Source organism: Camelus ferus, chromosome 7 (assembly GCF_009834535.1).
Source record: "Camelus ferus isolate YT-003-E chromosome 7, BCGSAC_Cfer_1.0, whole genome shotgun sequence".
Lineage (NCBI taxonomy): Eukaryota > Metazoa > Chordata > Mammalia > Artiodactyla > Camelidae > Camelus > Camelus ferus.
The window spans coordinates 15,944,563-15,970,311 of record NC_045702.1 but is presented as its reverse complement, the minus strand read 5'-3'; the positions used below and the strand labels follow the sequence as shown (position 1 = coordinate 15,970,311).

General features: G+C 41.7%; 1 protein-coding gene across 1 annotated transcript in view; it reads left to right on the top strand.

The window, feature by feature from the left end:
• ZC3HAV1 (zinc finger CCCH-type containing, antiviral 1) overlaps nucleotides 1-25,749 on the top strand; it is a 52,479-nt gene that overhangs the window by 15,376 nt on the left and 11,354 nt on the right. Inside the window, exons 2-8 of the mRNA XM_032483452.1 lie at nucleotides 2,347-2,482; nucleotides 6,461-6,713; nucleotides 10,663-11,430; nucleotides 12,237-12,335; nucleotides 14,593-14,716; nucleotides 16,517-16,691; nucleotides 20,200-20,320. Of these exons, the coding sequence (XP_032339343.1) occupies nucleotides 2,347-2,482; nucleotides 6,461-6,713; nucleotides 10,663-11,430; nucleotides 12,237-12,335; nucleotides 14,593-14,716; nucleotides 16,517-16,691; nucleotides 20,200-20,320 (1,676 nt within the window). The remainder of the gene's footprint in view (nucleotides 1-2,346; nucleotides 2,483-6,460; nucleotides 6,714-10,662; nucleotides 11,431-12,236; nucleotides 12,336-14,592; nucleotides 14,717-16,516; nucleotides 16,692-20,199; nucleotides 20,321-25,749) is intronic.

Here is a 25,749-nt window from a genome sequence, read left to right as displayed (position 1 = left end):
AAAAGCGAGCTATTAAAAGAAAGATTTTAATTCTCAATAAGAAAAATAGAATAAGACTTGAATAAATGAAGAGATATTTTCTGTTCCAGAATCAGAAGATTTAATATAGTTAAGCTGACATGATATCTAATCTAATTTATGGAGTTAACACAAATTAGATTCTTAATATGATATTTTGTGGAAATTGACAAAACCATAATAATTTTCTATAGAAAAAATAATGGTGAAGCTCACTGAAGAGGTTTTTGAATAGGAATAAGCCAATAATAGGATAAATTACTTTGTTAATATTTTAAGTATGGTGCAAAGGACATTCAAATTGTATGGTATCGGATTCAAGGCAGAACAGTGGATTGCTAGAAACATAATAGGGATTCCAGTAGTTCTAAATTTGCTAAAAATTAACAAATAGTCGTCCTCTATAACAAGATAGTAAGGAAGGAATCCTATTTAACAGACATTATTGAGAAAGGTTGATATAAAGCACTTTCTGTCCTCCTCTGATGTAGGTTGTTAAAACAAGCTCCAGATGTTTTAAAGAATCAAAGTTGGAACCCTGTCTTTTAAAAGTGAAACAAAGTGGTATATTACAGTTATCCAGCTGTGGTGGAGGAATTAATTTCTCAAGTATTAGAACAGTGGGCTAAATTATAATTGGTGAATTGGAAGGACCTGATCATATAGAAATTCAGCAACAACAACCTTAATAAATTCTTAATAAGAAGGAGAAAATGCAGAACTACTTGAAATAAACAAGGCTGGTAAAAATCAACATTAAAAATGTAAAGAACAGTTACAAATCTATAGGTCAGTACCTACTAGATAAAAGAAATAAAATAGTATAAGTAAGACAAAATACAACCAGCAAGCCTACATGTGGGAATATTTCAGTCTTGCTAATAATTACAGTGCAAATTAAAAGCGAATGTGTATTTCATACCTATTGAAGTAGCAAAAATGGTAAAACTCCATGTTAATGTGCTTGTGGGAAAATAGGCACACTCTTAGATTGCTGTTATGTTTCCTGGAGAGCAGGAGATCAAAATAAAACACATGCTGCCAAGAAAATTATTTGGTCTTTTGATGCAATACTCCAGAAGGAATAAATCTCAAGAAAATAAGATAAAAGAAGAAAGATTGTACAAAGGTTGTTTCTTTATAATGAAACTCTGGCCGTTACCTAACCACCTGACAACTTGATAATGGTTGTGCAAACTCGAAAATATTAATATCCCATCATATTAACAACTGTTAAAACCATAAATCTGACGATGTTGGTGCTATGATAGGGAGCATCTGTAGGTTAAAGTGAAGAACGTGTTTGTTATGTGGACATTAATAACTGTCAAATTACGTTTGTCTAATGAAAACACCCGTGTTGTCAGGGTTTCTCAATCGGCTAAGTCAGTGCTTGTGGGACTTCAGGATGATTTAATCATCTGGGGATCTTGTTAAAGGGCAGGTTTTGATTCAGTAGAACTGCCCTGAGATTCTAAATCTGCAACAAGCTCCCAGATAATGGTGACTGGTTCTCCCACCACGCTTTGAATAGCAAAGATTTAAATCTCTGCCATGCAATAGGGTAGTCACTAGTCATGTGTGGTGATTCAAATTTAAATTAAGTAAAATAGACAATTAAATTCTTAATTCTTATTACCTATATTTCACATGCTTAGTAGTCGTGTATGGCTTACATCTTGGAAAACAGATTATAGAACAATTTCATCATCATAGAAAGTTGTTATCAGACTTAAATCATCAGTCTTCAAGGGAAGGAGATTTGTATCTTTTTCTTTGCAGAATTGTTTGATGTGTACAATTAAGAGCTTGTTCTGTTCTTTTGTGCTCACAAATAATATAGGTTTATGTTGGTATGTAAGGCATAGGAGAGAGAAAACAAGGAACAATTTCATATAATTTAAATGTTTGATAAATGGAACTCTCTTTTCCTGTTGATTTTATTGTCAATCCATAGATGTGTTAGCCTGTTTACTCTTTGTCTCTCAACGAGCAATCATTTCTAATCAATTGGGTTCAGTTTCTTTGCCAGTTTTTTTCTGGTCTCACATCGTTACTGTATACTGGAGGAGACATTGTTTAAAGAAGTATTGCAATAATTTAAAGTATAGATGTGTATAATTTGTGAAAAAAATCCTCATATTACCTCCTCCCATCTAAATATTTCACCAATTTATATTTTTGAAGTGTATTCTCTAAGCAGGACCAACCTGTATTAGTTACTAAAAGATATGGGCATTGATTTTCAGTGACTGAAAGTTCCCTGGGTGATTGCTTTTTCTTTACTTCTGTGAAGTGGAAACACTGACAATTGTCATTTCCTTCCAGGAATTTATGCAAATACTCTCACGAGGTTCTCTCAGAGGAGAACTTCAAGGTCCTGAAAAATCATGAACTCTCTGGACTGAACAAAGAGGAATTAAGAGTGCTCCTCGTTCAAAATGACCCTTTCTTTTTGCCCGAGGTAAGTTCTCTCTCCAGGCAGGGGGAGTACCATTGGCAGTGTCTTGTCATGGGTGTGCTTTAGTGCGAGCAGAGAACCCTGTGTGAGTGGGTGTGATCTGAAGAAATAATGGTAGGACTAACTGTTGCTTTACATCAGGGTGACCCCCTAGAAGAGGTGGGCTTTGAGTCAAGGTTTTGGAAGATGAGGGTACAGGCTAAGTTGTTGTAAGAAAGAGACCTCAAAATGCAGCGATTCAAATAAAATATTGCTTTGTTTTTCTATCACTTGATAGCCTAAATCTGGGGTCATTAAACTACAGCCCTTGAGCCAGATCTGGCCTGCCACTTGTTTCTATAAATAAAGTTTTATTGGAACACAGCCACATCCATTCATTTACATATTGTCTATTGCTGCTTTCTCTATACAAGAGTGAGTTGAGTAGCTGCAGCAGGAACTGAATGACCTGCAAAGCCTAAAATATTTGCTATTTGATCCTTTATAGAAATAGTTTGCCAACTTTTGGCCTTGCCTAAGATGTAGGCAGGCAGGTAGGCCAGTGGTCAGGCAGCTGGATTCCATGATGTCTTGCAGGGACTCAGACCAGCAGGTTAGCCCTGTAATCTTATATATAACCTATCTGTTCTATTATTGGACTCAGGCCATTAGAGAATCTGTTCTCTTTCAACATGTGGCTTCCCTGTGCAGGTACAGTGAGGCTCTTATTGTCACCATTTTCTAGCCAGCAGGAGTGAGTGAAAGGCAAGCAGCGTCCTTTTCCAAAGCTGTGACTTGGACACATAGAGTGCATCTTCTCCCCTCTCATTTGCCAGACCTTATCACATGATCACACCTAAGTAGAAGGGAGGCTGGGAAATGTAGTTTCTGGCCAGGTAACTATGTGCCTAGTTGAAACTTGGGAGCTTCTATTATTAGAAGGAAGTTAAGGACAATGGCAGATAATTAACAGTCTCACCCACACAGGAATATTGACTTGAAAATTGGAGGATGCTGTTTAAAGAATGGTATCTGACCTGAGAAAATCCATGAGTAGAGAGGTTAGCCTCACACTGAAGGAGAGGCATAGAAACATATGGAAGACCCAAATGGAGTGGGTGGAAGGGATGGAGACAAGATAAGCAAGGTTGAAATTCTGATGTGCTTTTATAGACGACAAGATGGCTGTTAGGGACATCTGGAGGGTCAAACACCTTTTGACTGTAAGCTCAATGTGTTTCCCTGAGGACTTAAAAAACTTAGGACCTGACAGGTGATTTTGAGTTGACCACTGATGATTTTACAGATGAACGCATATGTAAAAATGTGTTCGGAGAGGGAGAGGGGGAGGAATATATACCCAATTTCCTCTTGCATCTTTCATCCAGGTACTTGGATTCGTCTCTGTGTCCAGGAGCCCAGGGAGTAGAAGTCTTGTCTTGGAATCTCTATAGCCCTGGGCTCATGGGCGTGTCTAGTCCCTCCAGGCTGCCAGGACGGGGGAACCGCCTTACACACCAACCTCGTTAAAGTTCCTGTTGACAGGCAGAGGCATCCCCGCCTTTTCCTTTTCTGTGAAGAAGGGTGAAGTCTTGTTATGACCCTGGAGAGGAGTGTTGCCCTGTGGTCCCCTTAGTCTAGTGTTAAACTTGGAGGTTTGGAAAGCTCACTCATCGGGCCTGCTCTCTGCTTCAATTCTCCAAATCACCAAGGAATTTTTATATCACGTCCTGGGAGAACAAGGGCAGTGGAAGCGCCTCCTTTCTCTGGTGAAGAACCTACTAGAAGGTGCTGTTGCTGAGGGATCCCAGAAAAGGCCACGGACAAAAGTGAAGTGACGTCCTCCTAGGAAAATGCTGTTGTCATCCTTTTATCCCAGAGTCCCAAGTGTCACCTGAGGCTCCCTTTCCCTTTTAAGAATTCAGTACCCATGATTAGTGGGTGGTGTGGGAAGCTTTGTGCCTGAAGTCTATTTTTAGCTAATAACTTAATTGCCATTTACCACTTGTCAGAGTTAAGATCACAGACTGGGAGACTGCACTGTTTCCTGAGCCAGAGGTCTGAGGAGCTGGTTCCTGTAGTGGGGAGCTGACTAGAGCATCGATAACATAAGTGTCTGAAAATCCTGGGCAAGAGTCGTCTCTAACAGAGTGTTTTAACTTGAGGGAGTAGGGCAGGAGGAGTTCAACCAGAGTTCAACTAGTTCCATGGATAGTTGGTCAAGGATGGTCTGTCCATGTCTCTCAGAGTCCTGACTGCCACTCACTACCTGTGAACAAGGCATTTAATCCTTTTGGGTCTCACTGCAGTTATTTGTTTTGTATTTGTTCAACTAACACTCAGGAGTGCCTGTAAGTGGTAGGCACTAAGTTAAATCCTAAAGGCAGCAGTGGATAAGACACACCACCTGCCCCCCACCTTTTTTTTGGCTGTGGACGGGTGATTAGATTTACTATTTATTTATTTTAATGGAGGTACCGGGGATTGAACCCAGGACCTCCGACATGCTAAGCACACACTCTCCCACTGAGCTGTACTCTTACTACTGAGCTACACCCTTCCCCCATTACTTGCCTTAAAAACTTAAAATGTTCATACTTTTTCACTTTGTCTTGACTTGTGAGGACATAGAAGCATCAGACAAATTTGACTGCCTGCTGTATAAACTTGTAAAATCGAATTGTGCTTATTAAAGGAAGAAATGCTTCCGTTTGTTCTGGCAGGAGCATTCTTACTTAACCATCAGCCTGGTACTAGGAATGTTAACCAGAGTATCATTTGTGAAGTTGCTAATTGTTTCCTTTTTACCAGAGCCTCTAAAACACTGGATCTCAAGCATTAGGGTGCATCAGAATTTGCTGGGGGGTTTGTCAAACCCAGGTTGCTGGCCTCACCTCTGGCTGTTCTGACTCTATAGATGTGGGGAAGGACCTGGGGATTTATATTTCTAATATATTTCCAGTTGGAGGTGACACTGCTGGTCCAGGGACCACACTTTGAGAAGTACTGGTCTAGAGTCCCTGGAGTCTAGAATCTGGATAGTAGAATCAGTAACAATAATGCCTATTTGCATTCGATTTTAGAAGTTGTCTGTGTGGCTAAATCATGGCTGCTAGAGTCTGATTCTGTGTCTTTGCCCCTTGGGTACATCGCAGTGAATCGTGCTGACCTGGTTTGCTCAGAGTCTGAGACAACTTATAAATGTTTTCATCTTTAAGAGTCCTTCTGTAATGATTCAAACCTTTGTCTCACATTTTATATTTTGTACAACACATTTACTTATTTTTTTTTTTAATTTAATCTGCTGCAACTTGGTTAGGTAAGGACAGCAAATATTTTCCTCCTTTACCGGAGAGGAAAGAGGCTGGGAGCAAGTAAGCAATTCAGGTGAGGTCACGTGTCCCTGTTCCAGGGCTGCAGACTTAAACCAACATCTTCTAGTCCTGCATCAGGTGGTCTGGTCTCAGGGACAGTATTTCCTCTGCCCTGCTTTTAGTGAGAACTACATCTCTGTGGAGCTAGGTATGTGGATATACCTATTTACATAGAAATATAAAAATTATCTTGTTTACTTGATCTTTTGAGAAATTGCCACGCTCTGCCTCGCTTAGAGTCTAGATTCCCAACAGGTGCAGGTAAGACCTTTGTATCCTTTTAACTGTAGAATGAGTTGATATCCAAAGACAGTCCTTTCTCTTTGGGGTTCCTTTATAATGTTGGGCTCCCTTTGGGTCCTGTTTGGTCCTATCTGTGGCTGGCCATCTTCTGTTGATTCTTCCAAAGGAAGTTAATCATATTCATGTTTCTTTGTTAGTCTGTAGGCCTATTCTGCCCCCGATAAATCATCAGTTGAATACAACTCACCAAAGATAATGGATACAAGTCCATTTTTTTCCATATATCTCTGCTTACTTCTGAAATTTTTATATAAACATTCCTTAGTGAATGTGTGGCATGTACAGAAACATGTTTTATCTCTGGCTATTGTTTTCTCTTCTGTAGATATGCAAAAATTATAAGGGCGAGGGTGGAAGACAGATTTGTAAGCAGCAGCCACCATGTGAAAGGCTCCACGTCTGCGAACACTTTACCCGAGGGGATTGTGGTTACGCCAACTGCTTCAGGTCCCACAACCTGATGGACAGAAAGGTGCTGGTGATCATGAAGGAACACGGCCTGAGCTCAAGCGTGGTCCAGAACATCCAGGACATCTGCAACAGCAGGCACAGCCGAAAGAAGTCCTCTGGCTGGAAAGGTAAGTGCTTTCTCATTAAAAAAAATTTTTTTAAGTGTAGTTGATTTACAATGTGAGTTTCAGGCGTACAGCAAAGTGATTCAGTTACATATATACATACATAGATTTTTTTTTTTTCTTTTCAGATTTTTTCCATGATTTACTGTTACAAGAAATTGAATATAGTTCCCTGTACTATACAGTAGGTCCTGGTTGTTTACCTATTTTATTTATAGTAATATGTGTCTATTAATCCCCAACTTCTACTTTTTAATTAATAGAACAAGCAGAGGGGGAGGGTAAAGCTCAGTGGTTAGTGTACATGCTTAGCAAGCACTAGGTCCTGGGTTCAATCCCCAGTACCTCCATTTAAAAAAACCCTAAATAAATAAATAAACCTAATTACCTCCCCCCAAACAGAAACAATCAAACAAAAATTAGAACAAGGGCAGAAATAAACAAACCACAAGGAGGGAGAAACTTTACCTAGGATCACTCTACCTTTTACCTGTGATCACTCATCTCATCAAACTCTGTTTTCCCTTTCAGATGTTGTCCATACACATACACAGTTTTTACATAATTATGATCATAGTTACGCACGTGATTTTGCAGTTTGATTTTTATGCTAAGCCCTATCCCCCCAAGAGATTAAAAAAAATGTCTTATCATTTTTCTAAAAGCTAATTGATAAAACTTTTTTAAGGGGAAAAAATAAAAATGTTAAGGATTGACCAGGTGTTAACGTTTTGTCCCAGTCGTTTTGCCTCTTTCTCTCCGTATATGTGGACATACAGATACTCACACACATGCGACCGTTTCATGGTTAAAGCATCTGAGGTGTGCTGTCTTCAGGAGACTTCCCTCATCACTTTGCTGATTGACTCTGTATCAGCACGTCCCTCCTTGAAACAAGGCCATTCTCTTCCATAACCATGAGACAGTTAACACAGGAAGTTGCGTATTCATGCAACACTGTATACAATTTAATTTACAGTTCTCAGTACTGTTTCTTGTCAAATTTCTTTATGTTTATTTTTAAAAGTTGGTCAAATATAATATAAAATTGGCCATTTTAACCGAAGTGTCATTCAGTGGCATTATGTTCCCATTGTTGTGTGAGCATCACCCTCATCCACTTCCAGAGCTTCATCATCTTCCCAAACTGAAACTGAACAAGAACCCCGTTCTCCCCTCCCTCCAGCCCCTGACAGCCCCCCTGCTGCTTTCTGTCTCTGTGGGTCTGACTGCTCCACCTGCTTCACGGGAGTGGAGTCACATAGGATTTGCCTTTCTGTGACTGGTTTATTTCGCTCACCACAGTGTCTTCAAGTTTCATCCAGTCCAGGTTATGGCATGATAGAGTTTCCTTCCTTTTAAAAAAAAGGAAAAAAAAAATATATATAATCCTTATGTAATTTTTCAAAAATTGTGGTAAAAATACACATAACATTTACCGTCTTAACCATTTTTAAGTGTTCGGTGGCATTAAGTACATTCACACTGTTGTGCAGCCAATCTCCGGAACTCTTTTCATCCTGCGAAACTGAAACTCTGTACCCATTAAACAGCCCCTTTCCTCCTCCCCCAGAGCACCTGTCAACCACCATTCTAGTTTCTGTTTCTATGAATTTGGCTGCTATAGGAAATTTCTATAAGTGGAATCATACAGTATTTGTCTTTTTGTGACTGGCTTATTTCACTTGGCATAATGGCCTCAAAATTCATTCATCATGTAGCATGTGTGAGAGTTTCCTTTCTTTTTTTTTAATTTTTAAATTTAAAAAATTTTTTTTGGTAGGGGGGAGGTAATTAGGTCTATTTATTTATTTTTAGAGGAGGTGCTGGGGATTGAACCCAGGACCTTGTGCATGCTAAGCATGCACTCTACCACTTGAGCTACACTCTCCCGCCTAGAGTTTCCTTCTGTTTTAAGGCTGAATACGGATACACGACATTTTGTTTACCCATTCATCAGTCAATGGATGCTTGGGTTGCTTCTCCCTTTTGGCTGTTGTGAATTATTCTGCTATGAACATGGGTGTACAAATACCTCTTTGAAACCCTGCTTTCAGTTCTTTGGATACATACTCTGAAATGGAATTGCTGGACCACATGGTAATTCTGTGTTAAATTTTTGAGGAACCACCATACCATTTTCCACAGTGGCTGCACCATTTTAAATTCCCACCAGCAATGCACCAGGGTCCCCATTTCTCCACCTCTTCGCCAACACTTGTTATTTTCTGTTTTTTGGATAATAGCCATCCTAATGGGTATAAAGTGATTAGTACTATTTCTTAAGCATTTTCATGTTGTTTAATGGAATTAACACTTGCCGTTTTTAATGTCTTTATGAAGTGGATATAGAGGAGATGAATTTTATGAAGCAAATAGAATACATAATTCTAAGATTCTGTGAAAGGTAATAAGCCATTATATCCTTTTATATTTGAGAGATGCTTTATAGTTTACAAGGGACATGAGGATTATTGGCCTCACTTGGCAGATAAGGAGACTGAGGCTTGGGAATTTTAAGTGACTTTGATTGCAAGCAGACTTAAATCATTTTTAGAAGAATGAAGGGTAATACTATGAATTAAGAAGAGTAGGGGGAGGATATAGCTCCGTGCTAGAGGGCAGTGCTTTGCATCCACAAGGTCCTGGGTTCCATCCCCCGTACCTCCATTAAAATAAAATAATAATAATAAATAAATAAAGCTAATTACCTCCCCCTCCAAAAAAAGAAAAGTAATGTTTTCAGAGCCTCACTAGAGAGTGGCAAAGCTCACATGTTCCGATTCCATGTCTCATGTTGTTTCTTGCTCACCCCAGTGCTCTCTGAACAGGGGACGTCTGGAGGGATGGCTTTCGGTAGAGTTTCCCAATGTGAGTTTACTGTACGAGAGAGAGAGTTTTATTTGTTGTCACTTCCGGTTAATCTACTTAGTTAACCGTTGTTGACAGAGGAGGATGCCTGCTTGTACTCCACTCCTCCTGCCCCCCGGGGTTTGGAAGAGAAGGAGCCTCTCGTCTTCTCTTCCCCACATGCAGTAGCACAACTCACACACCGCATATACACACTCCACACGTGCACACAGAAACAACCACCTACATGCAGACGTACCCCACGCATACACAAACCTCACACACAGCACACATAACATGCGCACAGCACACACTTCTCACGTGCACACACCCCACCGACACACATGCATCCACACCACATGCACACCCCTCATACATATACCACACATGTGTTGCACACACACTTCATGCATGCACACACACCCAGCACGACACATGCCACATATAAACATCACACCCATGCATACCACACTTCACACACACTCACAAACACACATGCTCCCTCCCTCCCCTCTGCTTCCTGGGAATGTGACTTACCATGTTTCTAGAGGGAGACCAATTCTTTGTGATATTACTCACTTCATCTTGGGCGTTTGGGGGCTGGACAGAGAACTCTGGAAACTTTTCTAGCTTAAATGAAATCAGAGGTTTATTGTAGTTTCTTTTTTTGTTGTTGTTCTAAGTATCGTGAGTCCTTAACTTGTTACGTACACTGATATCACAATATGGGCAAGATCTAAATTATTTTTGGAAAGTCCTCCCTGAACTATTCTGTCCCTGCATTCACCACAGCGATGCATGATGGGGAATGTGGACAGCCCCACCTAAGAGCTGGGCGCTTGGGGGTGACGTCTGAGCCCCAGGAGAGAAGCCGAGAAGAGCCAGGGTCAGTTCGCATGCTATTCTGGGCCACGGGATGTTGTTTCTGCTGAGCTGGCAGGATGCCAGGCGTCCTCCATTGTTGTAACCACCTTCTCAAGACTTTCCCACACCAGTGATGTGGTAGAACTCGGAGAGCAGACCTAGAAGAGCTGAGGGGAAACAGTGGTGAGAAGCCAGCCGTGTTCACACTGACTTTCCCTGTTTTGTTTTTCTCTCCTAGCTCCTTCCTCACATCGCAGAGATGTGCCATATACAGGCAGAAGCAAGAGCAGAAACCGATTACTCCAGGGCACCCTTGAATTTCTTCCGTCAGCCTCAGCTTCTGCTGCTCAGAGGTCCTGCACACCCAGTCCGGAGCCGGTCGGCCGGAAGCCCAGCCTGGACGATGTGCTGATGGAGGCTGTCACCCACAAGTTCGTGCATTTGGGAAGTCAGGATTGCTCTCAGCCTGCCCCAGTCTCCTCTACGGCTGTCAGTTTTGGAGGAACAGGTCAGGTGGGGGGAAGCCAGAGGTTTTCAGAGAACGGAGGCCCAGAGAGTCTCTTTCATGGGAATCATGACAGAAAGGGCATCACTTTGGATTCAGCACCAGCTTCCAAATGGAAGGGCCCCACATCCTGGCAGAAGGACCAAGACACCAGCAGAGAGAGCTTGTTTCCTCTGCATCAAGCTGTCTCCACCTCTGTTGGTTCTCCGCAAACACCCGAAACCATAACCACCAGGAAGAGCCCGGCCGTCCTTTCCTCAGACTGCAGGAACACGGAGAACAAAAGTGAAATTCCAGCTGTCCTGCGCTTGCCGATTTTTAACAATGTTGATGGGATGGCCCCAGATGGGACTTCCGCGAAATCTTCAAATTACAAAACCACAACCAGTAGACAGCGAGAAAAATCGTTACCTAGGAATCAGGACACCGGAACTACTCACCATAATGTCCAGACCCCTGGCAAAATTACAGCTGACAATGTAGGAGCCGCCTTTGTTAACGGTAAACACATAGAGAAGACATTTCGGGCCAGTCTGTCCACAGTGCCACCAAAGGGCTCTAGTAAAGTTATGGATGAAACCACTGGCGCAGGTAAAACTGGCGCCACTGGTTTTGGCTTAACATCGACAGTCAGAGGGGAGAAAGATGTGTTACGCTCTGGAAAGCAGAGACTGAGAACCCAGGCCCTGTCCGCGTATGGGGAGACCACTGCCCCCACACAAGGCAGTGCTCCGCCCACGGTCCCTCCTTTTTCACCTGCCTTAAGCAACAGAGCTGCAGCCTAGGGCACCTGTGGTCAGAACTCCGCTCAGATTTCTGCTAGCCCTGCCAGTGAGCTTGTAAGGAGGGTGCTAGGCTGGGCTCTGCGTGCGTCACTGACGGACAAAGGGGGCCCCAGTTCAGGTGCCTGCAGCAGAGCGGCTGTGGCTGCTGGCTCCCCTTTGGATGTTCCTTAGCAGTTGTTAAAGGGCAAAGAGGGTTTTGATTAAGGATCAGTGCCAGTGAGGGGACTGACATGAAGACGGAAGGGCCAGCCCTAGAAGTGTATGGAATAAGCAGCTACATTTATTGAGAGCAGGAGTCGTTCAGCCATGGTTTAAGAAGTAAATGTAACTCTCAGGTGATCCTAATGTTTGTGTTCGGTTCCATGGGGGGGCTGTCTGTGTTCTCATGAGCAATACGTGAATCATAGGAATTTCCTTGAACATAGCCCCTGTTTCAGATAGTCTTTCCCACTGAGACCAGGTATCTTGATTTTTAGTTTAAATATTAGAATCAGCATACACGCATCCCCTTTTGTTTTGTAGATTCCGTATCTGACGTTGCGAGTACCGCATCTTCCAGGATGGATGAACGTGGCTCAAATGAAATTTGCCTCGACCATCTATACAAGGGTTGTCAACTTAGTGAGTAACTTAAGGACTTTCTAGAAGCAGAAACTTTATTAATAGTAATTGGCTACCATTTACTGAGTATTTACTATGTGTCAGGTGCAATGCTAAGAATCTCACATGCATCTTCATTAAACTTCAGGTCAACACTTGGTTCTGTTGTTGATCCATGTCACAGGTGCACAGACAGAACTTGGGTTTTCCCTAAACTACCCACTTCACCACTGCATGATACTATACATTCTCCCTTTGCAATTCAGTTTAAGGTGAACTATGATACTTAATCAGAGGTCCATCTTTTTATCTACGAGAAACAAAGGTGTCGTAGCAGGCACATTTTCAGAGTTCATTTCCCGTCATGCTCTAAGTGTTGCTTCTCTTCTGGGCCGTGGACTCTTTGACTTGTGTCACTCCAGCCAAGGAGCCACACCTGTTCCGTGTCTCCTCCCACCAGGCTTCCTGTAGAAACGTCTCCCACGGGACTGCTGGGGACACGCTGCCCTCTTCCTCTCACGCCGCTGCCTCCCTTTCCTGCCTCTGCCCCATCAGGCATCGTGTCCGATTCATTACTTGATCACTTAGTGGCCTTAGACTCATTCGCCTTGTGTCTGAAGAAGAGATTCTACCCTGCGTTCTCTAAATCAGAAGTCTTTAAACAAATCTTTGTTTTGAATTATGGTAAAATGTACATAACCTTGATTTTACCATCTTAACCATTTTTAAGTGTACAGTTCAGTAGTGTGCATTACATTCATACTGCTGTGCAACCGATTTCCAGAACCCTTTTCATCTTGTGAAACTGACACTCTGTACCCACGAAACAACAGCTCCTCATTTCCCCCTTCCAGCAGGAAAGCCCCAGGCAGCTGCCATTCTGGTTTCTGCTGCTATGAATATGATTCCTCTATGTCCCTCATGTATATGAACTCACACAGTATTTGTCTTTTTTCTGACACTGACTTACTTCACTTAGCATAATGTCCCCAAGGTTCATCCATGTTGCAGCCTTTGTGAGAGTTGCCGTCCTTTTTAAGACTAAATACTATTCTGTTATATTTTATTACATTGTGTTGGAATCATTCATTCATTGATGGACACTTGAGTTGCTTCTACCTTTTGGCTATTGTGTATAATGCTGCTGTCCACACAGGTGTACAAAATATCTGTTTGAGACCTTTCCTTCAATTCTTTTGGGTATAGACCCAGAAGTGGAATTGCTGGATTATGTGGCAAATCTATGTTTAATTTGCTTTTTGAGGAACTGCCACACAGTTTTCCATAGCAGCTGTATCATTTTCCATTTTCACCAACAATGCACAAGGGCTTCAATGTCTCCACATCCTTGCCAGCACATGTTAATTTCTGTTTTTCATGTATTTGTTTATTTGTTTATAGCAGCCATTTAAATGCGTGTGAGGAAGGCATGGACTATAACAAATAGTTAGACTTTTGAATCAGCCAAATCTCAGTAGTGCCACTCTGGGTTTCCCTGTGATGTCTAAGTCTCTCTCTTTTTGTTCTAAAAGACATTGCAAAACGATTTAAACGTAATGCAAACTGAAAAACAGAACTGTTTCCTGTGCTCCTGTATTATGGATTTGTTAACATTAATTCATGATTGAGCCAGTACGCATTGAATGGCCATCTTTTGCATGCCTAGTCCTATGCCAGTGAAGCAAGGGAGATGTAAGCTAAACAGTGATGCAGGCATTTCTTCAGTGCGTTTGTCATTAAGGTGGGACATCAAAACATCTACAAATTAGAAAACTCCATAAAATAAGTAAATACATAAATAGTAAAGCACAACCTGGGTGCTGAGTACTGGCTAAGGGAATATGAAATACAAGGCAGGTCAGAATAGCGTGAGATGAGTGAGGGAATTCTTCTGGAAGAGAAGAATTTTAGGCCAGGGCTTCAGGGAAACACAAGCAGTTGCCTATGCTGGAGAGCATTTTATCTCAATAAATCCATGTGGCGGGTGCAGAAAGGGTAACTGTAAATTTATAATGACCTCAGATTTCCATGTGGGTGATGTGGCTTTTTGGGGAGTGGAGAATTTTGTTTTCTGATGAGTCTCCGTGGGTAATAAAAGAACCTGGAGATATGGATTTGGGGCAGTGCAGGTGGAGGCCAGCATGGGCAGGGGAATGTGCCTGCAGGTCTGGCAGGGTGGGAAAGGCAGGCCTTGATGGGAAAAGTCAGCAGTGAACTTGGTTGAATTGGTTAGAACCCCCACACAACAAACCCTCCGGCCTCTTTTCTGTCTTTGTAGACGGCTGCCACAAAGTTCACTTCCACCTGCCCTACCGGTGGCAGATGTTCATTGGAAACACCTGGATGGACCTCTTGCTCATGGAGAATATTGAGAAGGCCTTTTGTGACCCCAAAATCTGCGTGTAAGTTGATGGCTGGTCTGGCTTGTGAGTTTCACAGCATCATCAAAGGAAAGCGGAGTGCTATGTTGACGGGAAGAAGAAATAACAATTTTCCCTCAGAATCCCATTCAGGCTGAACTCTTTGGATAAAAAAAAGCAAATGCTTGATGGGTTAATGAACAGAAAAACAGAAGTTGGGCAGGTTTGAAGTCACTCAGAACCCGGCTAATTCTAGGAGTTCTGGGACTATTTGCTAACTCAGGTGAAATAAACAAGGACACGGTTATTTGTTTAGTTAATATTTGTCAAGGTGTGCTGCAGAACAACACGATGCAGAGGTCAGTTTGTATTCCTATCAGTTCATCATATGACTATTAAAAGTACTAAATGATGAGCTCAAAAGAGCTTTTGGCTTAATTTCATAGTTTGAGAAAATGATTTGAGTCATTTCATGTAGTTCTGGGGCAGAATTTTGTTGTATACTTTAGCATTTTAAAGCTTCCTCTGTTTGCTTTTTTCTCTAACCTGGAGATTTCTAAGAGGCTGCCTTACATTTCTGTTTCTGTTAGGGCTGGGATACTACCCATGACTCTATTTATAGATGCATCCTGTTTTATAAGGAAATTTGGTTGGGGGGAAAATACGGACGTTTCATCTGCGGAGCTGGAGAATCTTTGGTGGAGATTCTGTGTTGCTGCATTTTGCCAGTAGAGGGTGGCATCAGCAGTTTTCTTATTTCTAGGTGTGTTTTTCCCCCCCAGGTAAATCTGAAGCAGAGTTTCTCAACCTTAGCGCTCTTGACTTTTGAATCAGATAATTAATTGTTTTGGGGGCCATTTAGCGTCTATCCTGGTGTCTATCCACTACATGCCAGTTGTGATAACCAAAAATGTTCTTTAGACATTGTCACATGTCCCTGGGGTCGCAAAATTGCTCCTGGTGGAAAACCACTGATCTAGGAGACATTTCTTAGAGTGGCAGTTCTCAGATTTTTTGGTCTCAGGAGCCTCCCCCTGTCACCACAATCTTAAAATGTACAGCGGATCCCAGAGAGCTTCTGTTTATGTGGATTATAACTGTCAATATTTACCATATTAAAAATCAAAACAGAAAAATTAAATATTTATTGATTCATTCAAAAATAACAATAATAAACTCATTATATGTTAACATTTTAATAGATTATATAGTTATATGCATATATAGCTGTATATAAGTATATTTACAAAAATAACTATTTTCCAAAACAAAATAAAAATTCATTGAGAAGAATGAAATTATTTTCTATTTTTGCAAGTCTTATTATTCTGTTGTGAAATCACACATCTTGTAGCCTCTGGAAAACTCCACTGTGCACCTGTCAGGGTATGAAAGTGAAAAAGGCAAGTTATGTCTTAATGTTACTATGAAAATACCTCAGATCTTGCTGGCTCCCTGAAAAGGCTCCAATCACCCCTTCATAACTATTTAAATAATAATTATTGAAAAAACTGACCGACTGTGAATCTCTAACTGACTTTCTAACATTGAGCCAATCAGTTGGTTTTTGTGGGCACAGTGTTCTTCTGGGATATTTTTTGAGGGAAGAACACATTTTGTGACACCATTAAATATGTGGTGTAGGCAGGCTACATTGCTACTCTGTATTTCAGTTTTTTCTTTTATGTGTAAGACCAGAAGTTATATAATGGAAATTCAAAGATCCTTTTCAGCTCTAAAGTTTTAATTCTGTGCTCTTATGAGGGAAAACTAGAGTGTTAGAAAACAGAAGAATTTTGCTTCAGTGAAGCATTTTGTTAATGCTAAACTTTTCCCTCTCAGCATTACTATTGACAATTATAAAATCAATTTCCGGAAAATGACTTGTGACAATAATCCTATCCGACGTATCTCCACGCCTTCATCCGTCACAATGCCAGCCAATTCTGTCTTCACCACCAAGTGGCTTTGGTACTGGAGGAATAGATCTGACGAATGGGTTCAGTATGGGGAGAAGGTGAGTACCGTTCCTCCTCGTGGGCAGATAAACTTGCCAACTTTGGGAGAAACCATTAACACGATGTCTGATGCCTATGTGTTACCCATGGAGCGTGGATATGGTAGAAGAAGTGGTGCTTTTTTTACATTGTACCCAGCTGTATTTGCATTTGTTTTTCAGCAAGCATATACTCCAATTGCATCATTAAAAAAATTATATATATAGATTTTTTTTTTTAGTGAAAGTACTAGGAATTGAACCCAGGACCTTGTGCACGTAAGGATGTGCTCTACCACCGAGCTATACCCTCCCCCTCCTTTAAAAAAATTATAATTATTTTTAAGGAACCTCTTGATACTTCTTGCTGAGCCAGTCAAATATCCTTCATTCCTCACTATCAGGGACTGGGGTGGAACCTTGAGATAGCTTTCTATGTATTAGTACATAAATACACAGAGACTATTACTTCCAACCAGAAAAGGAGGCAAGAGTGAGAAATCAGAAGACTGATACAGATAGTTACTAGGATTCAGTCAGAGTCTGTTTTCGGATGAACTAGAAGATTCTAGGCTTACCCCCACAGGGACATAGTAATAGGGGGTAGAAGTTTAGATAACCAGAGTGTCTGTCTAGTGTCCCTTCTTCCCTTTGAACCATAGGATTGAAGAGGGGAAGAGAGAGAGTGCTTAGGTATGTATGTAATGAAATCAGAGTGAGGAGAAAGAGAAAATAAAAGCAAGAGATTAAAATGAAGCCAGTGACAAAGTAGGGACAAGGAAATATCAGCATAAGATTCTATATAGTTAGAAGTCAATGAGCCATACATTTGGCTCTGAGCTCCCTAGCTGCCAAAGCAAGCAAAGAAACACAACCCGTTACAAGTTCCCCTGTGCCTCTATGGGAAAACCATTCCAGTTACTCAGGAGAAGCACAGCTTTTTTTTCCTGTTAGTGAGGCCTGAGAAAAACATCTCCTAGAGGGCCGCACAGAGGGGACCATGCGTGCTGTGGTGAGGGAGGCCCTCCACCTTAGTCCTGTGGTCCCTGCAGTAGCTCGGCGGTTTCCCAGCTGTCTTAGCGGTGGATACAAGTTCTCAGACGATCTTTCACAGAACTGAAATGAGCAAACTAGAATAATGCAGAGCTGCTCCATGCAAAGAGGACAGGGCTCAGAGCTCCATCTCTCAGTTCCCTTCCTCTTTGCTCTCCTCTCCTGTGGTGACCCATCAAACATCCCATCATGAAAACTCCTTGATGCCGAGCTTTGCACAGTTTCCTCTTATGCTCAAGCCAAGGATGATGTCAAAGTACAGTTCTGTAAAAGTGATTCTCTCAGGTGCTTGTGGAAATAGAAACTATAAACTCAAATTCATTAGCCTTGGGTATTAAAGCAAATAACTAAATAAAATAAAAAAAAATTTAAAAATAAAGTAAATGAAAATAAGCTATAGGTCTCAATGGTTCTTATGTCAACTACTTGGAACTTTCAGTAAGGTAAGGGAGAAAAGCTGGAAAGTATTTGCATTCTAGTGACATCAGGGCCCCAGAGACCAAAAAGAGCTCTCATTGGGGATTAGATCATATTTAAACTTATACAAGTTCTGTCACTCACATTTCCTAGTAAAGCACTGAGAAATTTCCTGATAAAACTTTAATTCAGAGTTCTCCCTGGGACATCCAGGCTGTGTTAAATGGAGTTGCGGAACTTTCAACCTACAGCCACACAAAATGTTGTATTCATTTAATCTGTGGCACATGTCTAAGAAATGGAATATGTTCTTCTTTATATTCTTGTTTTTTATTGAAATGTAGTTGATTTATAGTGTTAGTTTCTGGTGTACAGCAAAGCAGTTCAGTTCCACATATACGTACATATATATATTTTCAATTTCTTTTCCATAATGGCTCATTACAAGAAGTTGAATATAGTTCCCTGTACCGTACTGGAATATGTTCTTTGAGGATGTGAATAAATTCTGACTCTCATATTGATTAGACCCATTATTATATAAATTGAGTTGGCACTTCTGTTTTAAAAGAAAAAAGAGAGAAAAGGAAGGAAGGGAAACAAGCCCTGGGTTTGGTGTTTTCCTTGGTGGTTTTCCAGGTAAAATAAAAATGGTGATACCATGAGATTTGAACCACAAACATAGGAGCAGCCTGGTTTCTCCCATAGTTCAGTGTGTTACGGTCCAAGTTTATAGATCTTTGATGGCCTTGTTTGATCCAGTGTACAAGTTAGAATATTTAGAGAAAAGTGTGGGACATATAGCTTTCAGACAGGGCCCTACAGGTTTTATCTTGTAACTGAGTTTTTCTTAAGAGTTGGGCAACTGAGATTTCTGGGTTAGGAACCTCTCAGGTATGAACTGGAAGAACAGAAACTTTTGCCAACAAAGTGTAGGTGCATGTGTTTTGACAGTGAACTCTCTGGAAGGTAGAATTGATTTATGGAAGTGAAAGTGCTTAACCAGGACTCGAACCTACGTAGATGGCGGACAGGGAGAGGACGGTGGGCATCCGTGGTGCCGGACGGAGTTCTAGCAGGAGTGGCTGGAAGGCAGAGTCAGATGGTAGTCATGGGCTTTGCGTCAGACAGGGGGTGCAGATCCAGACCCTCGAGAGGTGTGCCAGCAGATGGCTAAGCTTAGTAGCTGTGAAAGCTGGCGTTGAGGGGCAGGAGGCCATGATCTGAGGGGGGTTGCCCAGGGCAAGGGCAAGCCATAGGCCTAGAAAGCCAAGATCAAGGTGGTAATGTAGGCACAAGACGAAAGGCAAGACCTGGTTAGTGAACCATAAGCTGAAGGTAAGATCAAGTCTCCTGGAAGAATACATTGTAAGCTCTACCACTGATTCTTTCGCTCGCTTACTCATTCAGAACTGGAGTCCAGTGTGAGGGCAGGGCCAGAGGAAGGTCCCAGTGAACCATGCGAGGCTGTGCAGATGCTCAGTCACTGACTTAATGGCCCTGTTCTGTCCAGTATGACAACCACTAGCCGTACGTGACTATTTAGTTCTTTTTTTTTCTGGGAGAAGGAAGGATGTATTACTTGCAGCGAGTAAAAAGAACACTGGGGATCTTTCCCAAAGCAATGTCTCCACGGCTATTTAATTTTAAACTTGAATTAATTAAATTTAAGTAAAATTAAGAATCAGTTCCGTAGTCACACTGGTCACATTTTAAGTGCTCTATAACCACAGGTGCCTGGTGGCTGCCATACAGGACAACACAGAGGACATTTCCATCATTGAAGGAAGTTCTAGTGAATATGGCTGATCTGGACCCTAGAGCCTTGCAGAGTTTCTGTAGGGTAGACTGTGTTCTCAGCCCCTCGGTGGAGAAGACTACAAAAGGGTGTGACATGTCCCCACCCTGGAAGCCTTTTGGCCATTTGGTTTGGGAGGCGAGATGCGTGCCTGTTCAAATCCCACAGCTAAAATAAAGTTATATAAAATACCATGGTAGAAATTTCTTAAAAGACTACCCTGAAGTTCTTACCTTTTTTTTTCTTTTTTTTAATAATTAGAAAGACAATCAGCATGTTTCAAACATCGACTCTGTGTACCTGGAGTCTTTCTATCTATCCTGTCCGAGGGGAATTGTGCCATTTCAGGCGGGGTCACAAAACTACGAGCTGAGTTTCCAAGGTAAGTTTCTGCATTTGGTGCCCGTGTTGGAATCTGGTCTGCGGCGTACATGCAGGAGTGGGGCGGAGCAGGCGAGCATCCTATACTCGGGACTGGGGTTCTTCTTAGCAAGGCAAGTGGTCCAGAGGGTGGGAGCCAGTGGCACTCAGAAGACCTGTGCCCTGGAGCCTTGGATTTGCCACGGGAGCTGTTCAACCCTGGGACCAGCCCCTGGCACCCCGTAAAATGGAGGATTGGATTACATGACCTCTGGGGGTACTTCCAGCACTGCCATTCTAAAGTTCTGATTCTAGGTGGGCTGCTTGCCAGGATGAGGCAGAATTTTCAGGCACTGATGGCTGTGGTAGAGACCTTGGGTCTGTGAGTGCCTTCAAAATTTAGAACCTTGCTTCTCCTTCTAGGCTTTATTGAGGTTAATGGTTTGAGCCATCACTTTTTCTAAAGACTTTGCCTTCTGCCATGTTTATTTGAGCCACTGTAGAAATATCTTCTGATTAGCTTCTACCCACCCATCTGTTGTGTTCAGTAAGAGATCCAGGGAGGAACTGCCCTCCCTCTGAATGCACTGTCCCATCAGCTGCACTCCTGGGATGCTCCCTGCAGTGGTCAGACACTTGTCCTATCAAGACCAGCCCTGTAGGTGCTTTGAAATAGGTAAAGGAGACTTTCTGTGGTCCTTGGCACTCCCAGGTGGTATCTGAGATTTGGGCCCTGTACCAATTACGGGGTGTTAAGTAATGAAACTTTGAAGGACCATTATACCAACTGTTGTGGAAAGCAACCTGGTAATACATACCAAGAGATACTAAAATATGATAGCTTGTTTATTCTCCAAGGAATCTTGCTAAAGAAATAATTCACAACAAGAAAAATTAAGCCACAGGCTTGAAGACCTTTTACTTATAGTAGTAAAATAGAGGAATAATCTGTGTACCAGTAGAGTAGTGACTAAACACATTAAGGTATTGCATTTCAGGGGAGTGTTGGGTAGTTGTTAAACATTATGATTATAAAGCACAAAGGTTTTTTTTATTTTGATTAAGTACAATTTATTTACTTTTTTCTTGCTTGTGCTTTGATGTCACATGTAAGAAGCCTTTACTTAACCCAAGGTCACAAAGATTTACTCTTATGTTTTCTTTTAAGAGTTTTATAGTTTTAACCTTGGCATTTAAATCTTTGATCAATTTTGAGTTAATTTTTGTATGTAGTATAAGGTAGGAGTCCAATTTGTCCTTTTGTTTGTGGATATCAAGTTGTCCCTTATCATTTGTTGGAAAGAATGTTCTTTTCCCATGGATTTTTCTTGGTACTTTTGTGAAAAGTCAGTTGACCATAAATGTAAGAATTCATTTCTGGGCTCAAGTCTATTCCATTGATCTGTATGTCTATCCTTATGCTGATGCAATGTTGGCTTTTTTTTTCCTGTTCTGCAATAGTGATTTCCACTCATCTGTCTTCTAGCTCACTAATCTGTTCTTCTGCCTCATTTAGCCTATTCTTGGTTCATTCTAATGTGTTATTCATTTCAATAGTTTTATTCTTCAACTCTGTTTGGCTGTTCTTTATATTTTCCAGCTCTTTGCTAAAAAGTTCTCTCTGTGCATCTGTACTTCTCTTGAGTTCTCCGAACTTCTTCACTGTCATCATTCTAAACTCTTTCTCGGATAAATTGCGTATCTCCTCATCACATATTTCTTCTTCTGTGATTTTATCTTGTGCCTTGTCCTGGAGGACATTCCCCTGCCGCCTCATTTTGCCTGTCTTTCTCTTTGTGCTTTTAGATGGGCTAGTTATGATTCTCGACCTTGGAGAGGTGGCCCTCTGTGGGAGACGTCCTATGCATCCCCGCAGTGCACTCCTCTCATGTCACCCAAGGGGCCGGGTGGAGCTGGTCCCAGTGCAGAGTCTGGCCTGTGTTTGTGGATTCCTTCCACAGGCTTGGGGCTGTTGTTTTCTTATTTCTGGTGTCTGCCCCCTGGTGCATGAGGCTGGGCTAGAGGCTTATGTGGCTTTCCTGGCAGGAGGGGTCAGTGTCCGCCTACTGCTGGGTGAAGCTTGGCCTGGACCTCTGGTGAGTAGGGCCCTGCCTAGAGGCATTTGTGGCTCAGAAAGTGTGCTGATGGGTGAGGCTGTGTTTCCACTCAGTATGTTGTTTGGCCTGAGGGTTCCCAGCCCTTAAGCCTACAGACTGTTGGGTGGGGCTGGGTCTCGGTGCTGTTGATCTAATCAAGATGTCAGGTTCCAGGGAAGCTCATGTAGATGAACACTCTCTGACTGTGCGACACCAGCTTCTATGTCCCCTGGGTGAGCTGCTGCAGTCCCCTAACTCCCCGGGAGAACTTCCCAAACCAGCAGGCAGGTCTGGCCCAGGTCCCTATGCAATCACTGTCTCTGTCCCTGGACCTGGTGCACACGAGATCCCGTGCACGCCTCCCAAGAGAGTTAAGTCTCTGTTTCCCTGAGTCCTGTGGGGCTCCTGAAGTTAAGCCCCACTGGCCTTCAAAACCAGATGCCCTGGGGTCTCCTCCTCCCACTGCCGGGACCCTGGCTTGGGGAACCTGATGTGGGGCTCAGAACTCTCACTCCTGTGGGAGCGCCTCTATGACCTGTTCTTCAGCTTGTGGGTTGCCCACCTAGAGGGTATGGGGCCCGACTATATCGTGAACACACCCCTCCTACGTTCCTGTTGTGGTTCCGTCTCAATGCTTCCAGTTGAAGCTGGTCTTTTTCACTAGGCTCCAATCTTTTTTCTCAATGACTGTTCAGAAGTTGGTTGTAGTTTTGCTGTAGTTGTGAGGAGAGGTGAGTTCATGGTCCTGTTACTCTGACATCTTTACCGGAACTCAGTATCGTCTTGATTACTGTAGCTTTATAGTCGGTTTTGAAATCAGCTGAATGAATGAATGAATTGTCCGATTTTGTTCTTCTTTTTCCCAGATGATTTTAGTTATCCTTTGTCTCTTGCGTTGCCGTATGCACTTTAGGATAATTTTGTCATATATGAGTGTTAGGATCAATTTCTTCAAAAAAATTTCCATATGACCCAACAAGTCCACTCTCTGGTAGATAGCAAAGAGAAATGAAAACATACATCCAAACAAAAATGTGTACACAAATATTCACAATATAAATATTCACAGTGGCCAAACAAAGGTTGTATGTGGCCCAAGCATTCATCAGTTGATGAACGGATGGATGCAATCTGGCACGTCCATTTGGTGGAGTATTATTCACGTATAAAAAGGAATAAAGCACTAACACATACCATAACACGGATGAATTCCAAAAACATGATGCTGGATGAAAGAAGCCAGTCACAAAAGATTACATATTTTATGATTCTATTTGTATGTAATGTTCAGAATAGGCAAATCTGTAGAGTCATAAATTTGATTTGTGTCTGTCTAGGGGAGGAGTGAATGATGGGAAATGACTGCTAGTGGGTATGAGGGTTTTTTTTTGAGGGTGATTATAACATCCTAAAATTAGACTGTAGTGATGATTGCACAACTCTGTGAATAACACTAAAAACACTCAAGTGTACACTTTCAGTGGGTCAAGTTTATGGGATGTGGATTATATGTCAATAAAATAGTTTAAGTAAAAAAATTATGATTATGAAAATTATGTGGCAAAAGCAAAATTTGATATTATTAAATGAAGGCCAAACCCCAAGTTTATGTTTCTGTACTTTCCTGTTTTTACGTTATATTTAAAAAATAAATGATTTAGGGGGAAGGCATAGCTCAGTGGTAGAGCACATGCCTAGCATGTGTGAGGTCCTGGGTTCAATTCCCAGTCCCTCCATTAAAAATAAATACATAAGCCTAATTACTTCCCTTCCCCCCAAAGTAAATAATTAAAAAAATTAATGCACATAACAAGGGCAGCTCTATATGCATGTGGACCAAGACTAGAAAGCAATAGAGAAAAATTTAAAATCTCTTCTATTGGATAGTAAGATTAAAAATGGGCTTAAATTAAAAAAACTTTTTGGTGGTATTCTATTGTTTTGACAATTTAAAAGGGTGGTGGAGAGATGAGAACCAAAGTACCTTGTTCCTGAATCTGGAAAATTTTAGCCCAGTAATTTTATTCACTTGGTTCCTAGAAACAGGTTGTGAGAAGTTTGCAGTGTCCGAGACTATTTTTCCCTATGTCTTATATTCTCTCATTCTTAAACTACTGTTGAAGTCTGAGCCATGTGCCAGGCACTGTGCTAGGTGCTGGCAAGCCAGGCAATTTCAGAAAATAATAACAGCTCTGGGGAAAATGAAGCCATGTGATGAAGCAGCAAGAGAATGGAGGAGCTGTGGGAGGGAGCCTGCTTTTATCTGAGGAGGGAACTTTGGAAGGGAGGGGGCAGCCTGTGCACATGGGAAGGAAGTCTCTTAAAGATGAGAGCAGATGTTGAAACTGAAATATCTTATGAACTGGAAACCACGAAACGTGTTGAGCAGAGTTGCGGCATGATCTGACTTGCTCTTTTTGGATGGATGTTGATGTAAAACTGAATGGAGGCAAGATTGCTGCAGTAAGATGCCTCCATTTCAAGTGTGCAGCTGGATGAGCACTGACCAGTTTGGGCAGCTACTGTCCTAATCAAGAGCTAGAACATTCCCATCAATCAAAAAAGTCTCCTCATGCCCCTTTGTGATTAGTCACCCCCCAACTGATTTGCTTTCTGTTGCTATAGATTAATCCATTCTAGAACTTCATATAGTAGAACTTTGTCATGTGCACTGTACATGTGGTTGACTCCTCTCACTCGGAACACTGTTCACTGATCTATGTTGTTGCATGTGGAGTAGTCCTTCCCTTTTCATTGCTGAGTAATATTTCGTCATAAGGATATACCATAGTTTGTTTAGCCATTCACCTGCTGGTGGGTATTTGGGTTGTTTTCAGTTTTGGGTTATTATGCTAATGCTGTTAGGAACAGTTAAATGGAAACCTTTGTGTGGATATAGTTTTGGGTAAATACTAAGGAGTGAGATTACTGCATTTTACACTTTAACTAGCAATGTACGATGATTTAGTTTTTAAAGAACTCACGCTGGCTGCCGCTTAGACCTAGGTTTACAGCGTGAATTGAAAACGACATTTTGACCCTGAGGTAGGAAAGAACTCTGAAGCTATATCTACCACATTCCAACCCAACATCACTGATTCTCGGTTTAGGGCAGCTTTCATGGGTGGTGTCCTGTTATGTGGCTGCCCTATCTCTCCTCTTTACCATGTGACATTTTTATAGATTTGATTAATTGCAGGATGTTCATTCATCTCTTTGCCATAGTAATATTGCTGGGTCTTATATTAAGGGCAGTAAGAAGGCTCCAAGTTTTTATCACGAGCAGTTTCCATCCTAAAGGATTTTCTGTATTCATACAAGTACAGTTGAGTCATGAGTATTTGCTGTGTTCCTA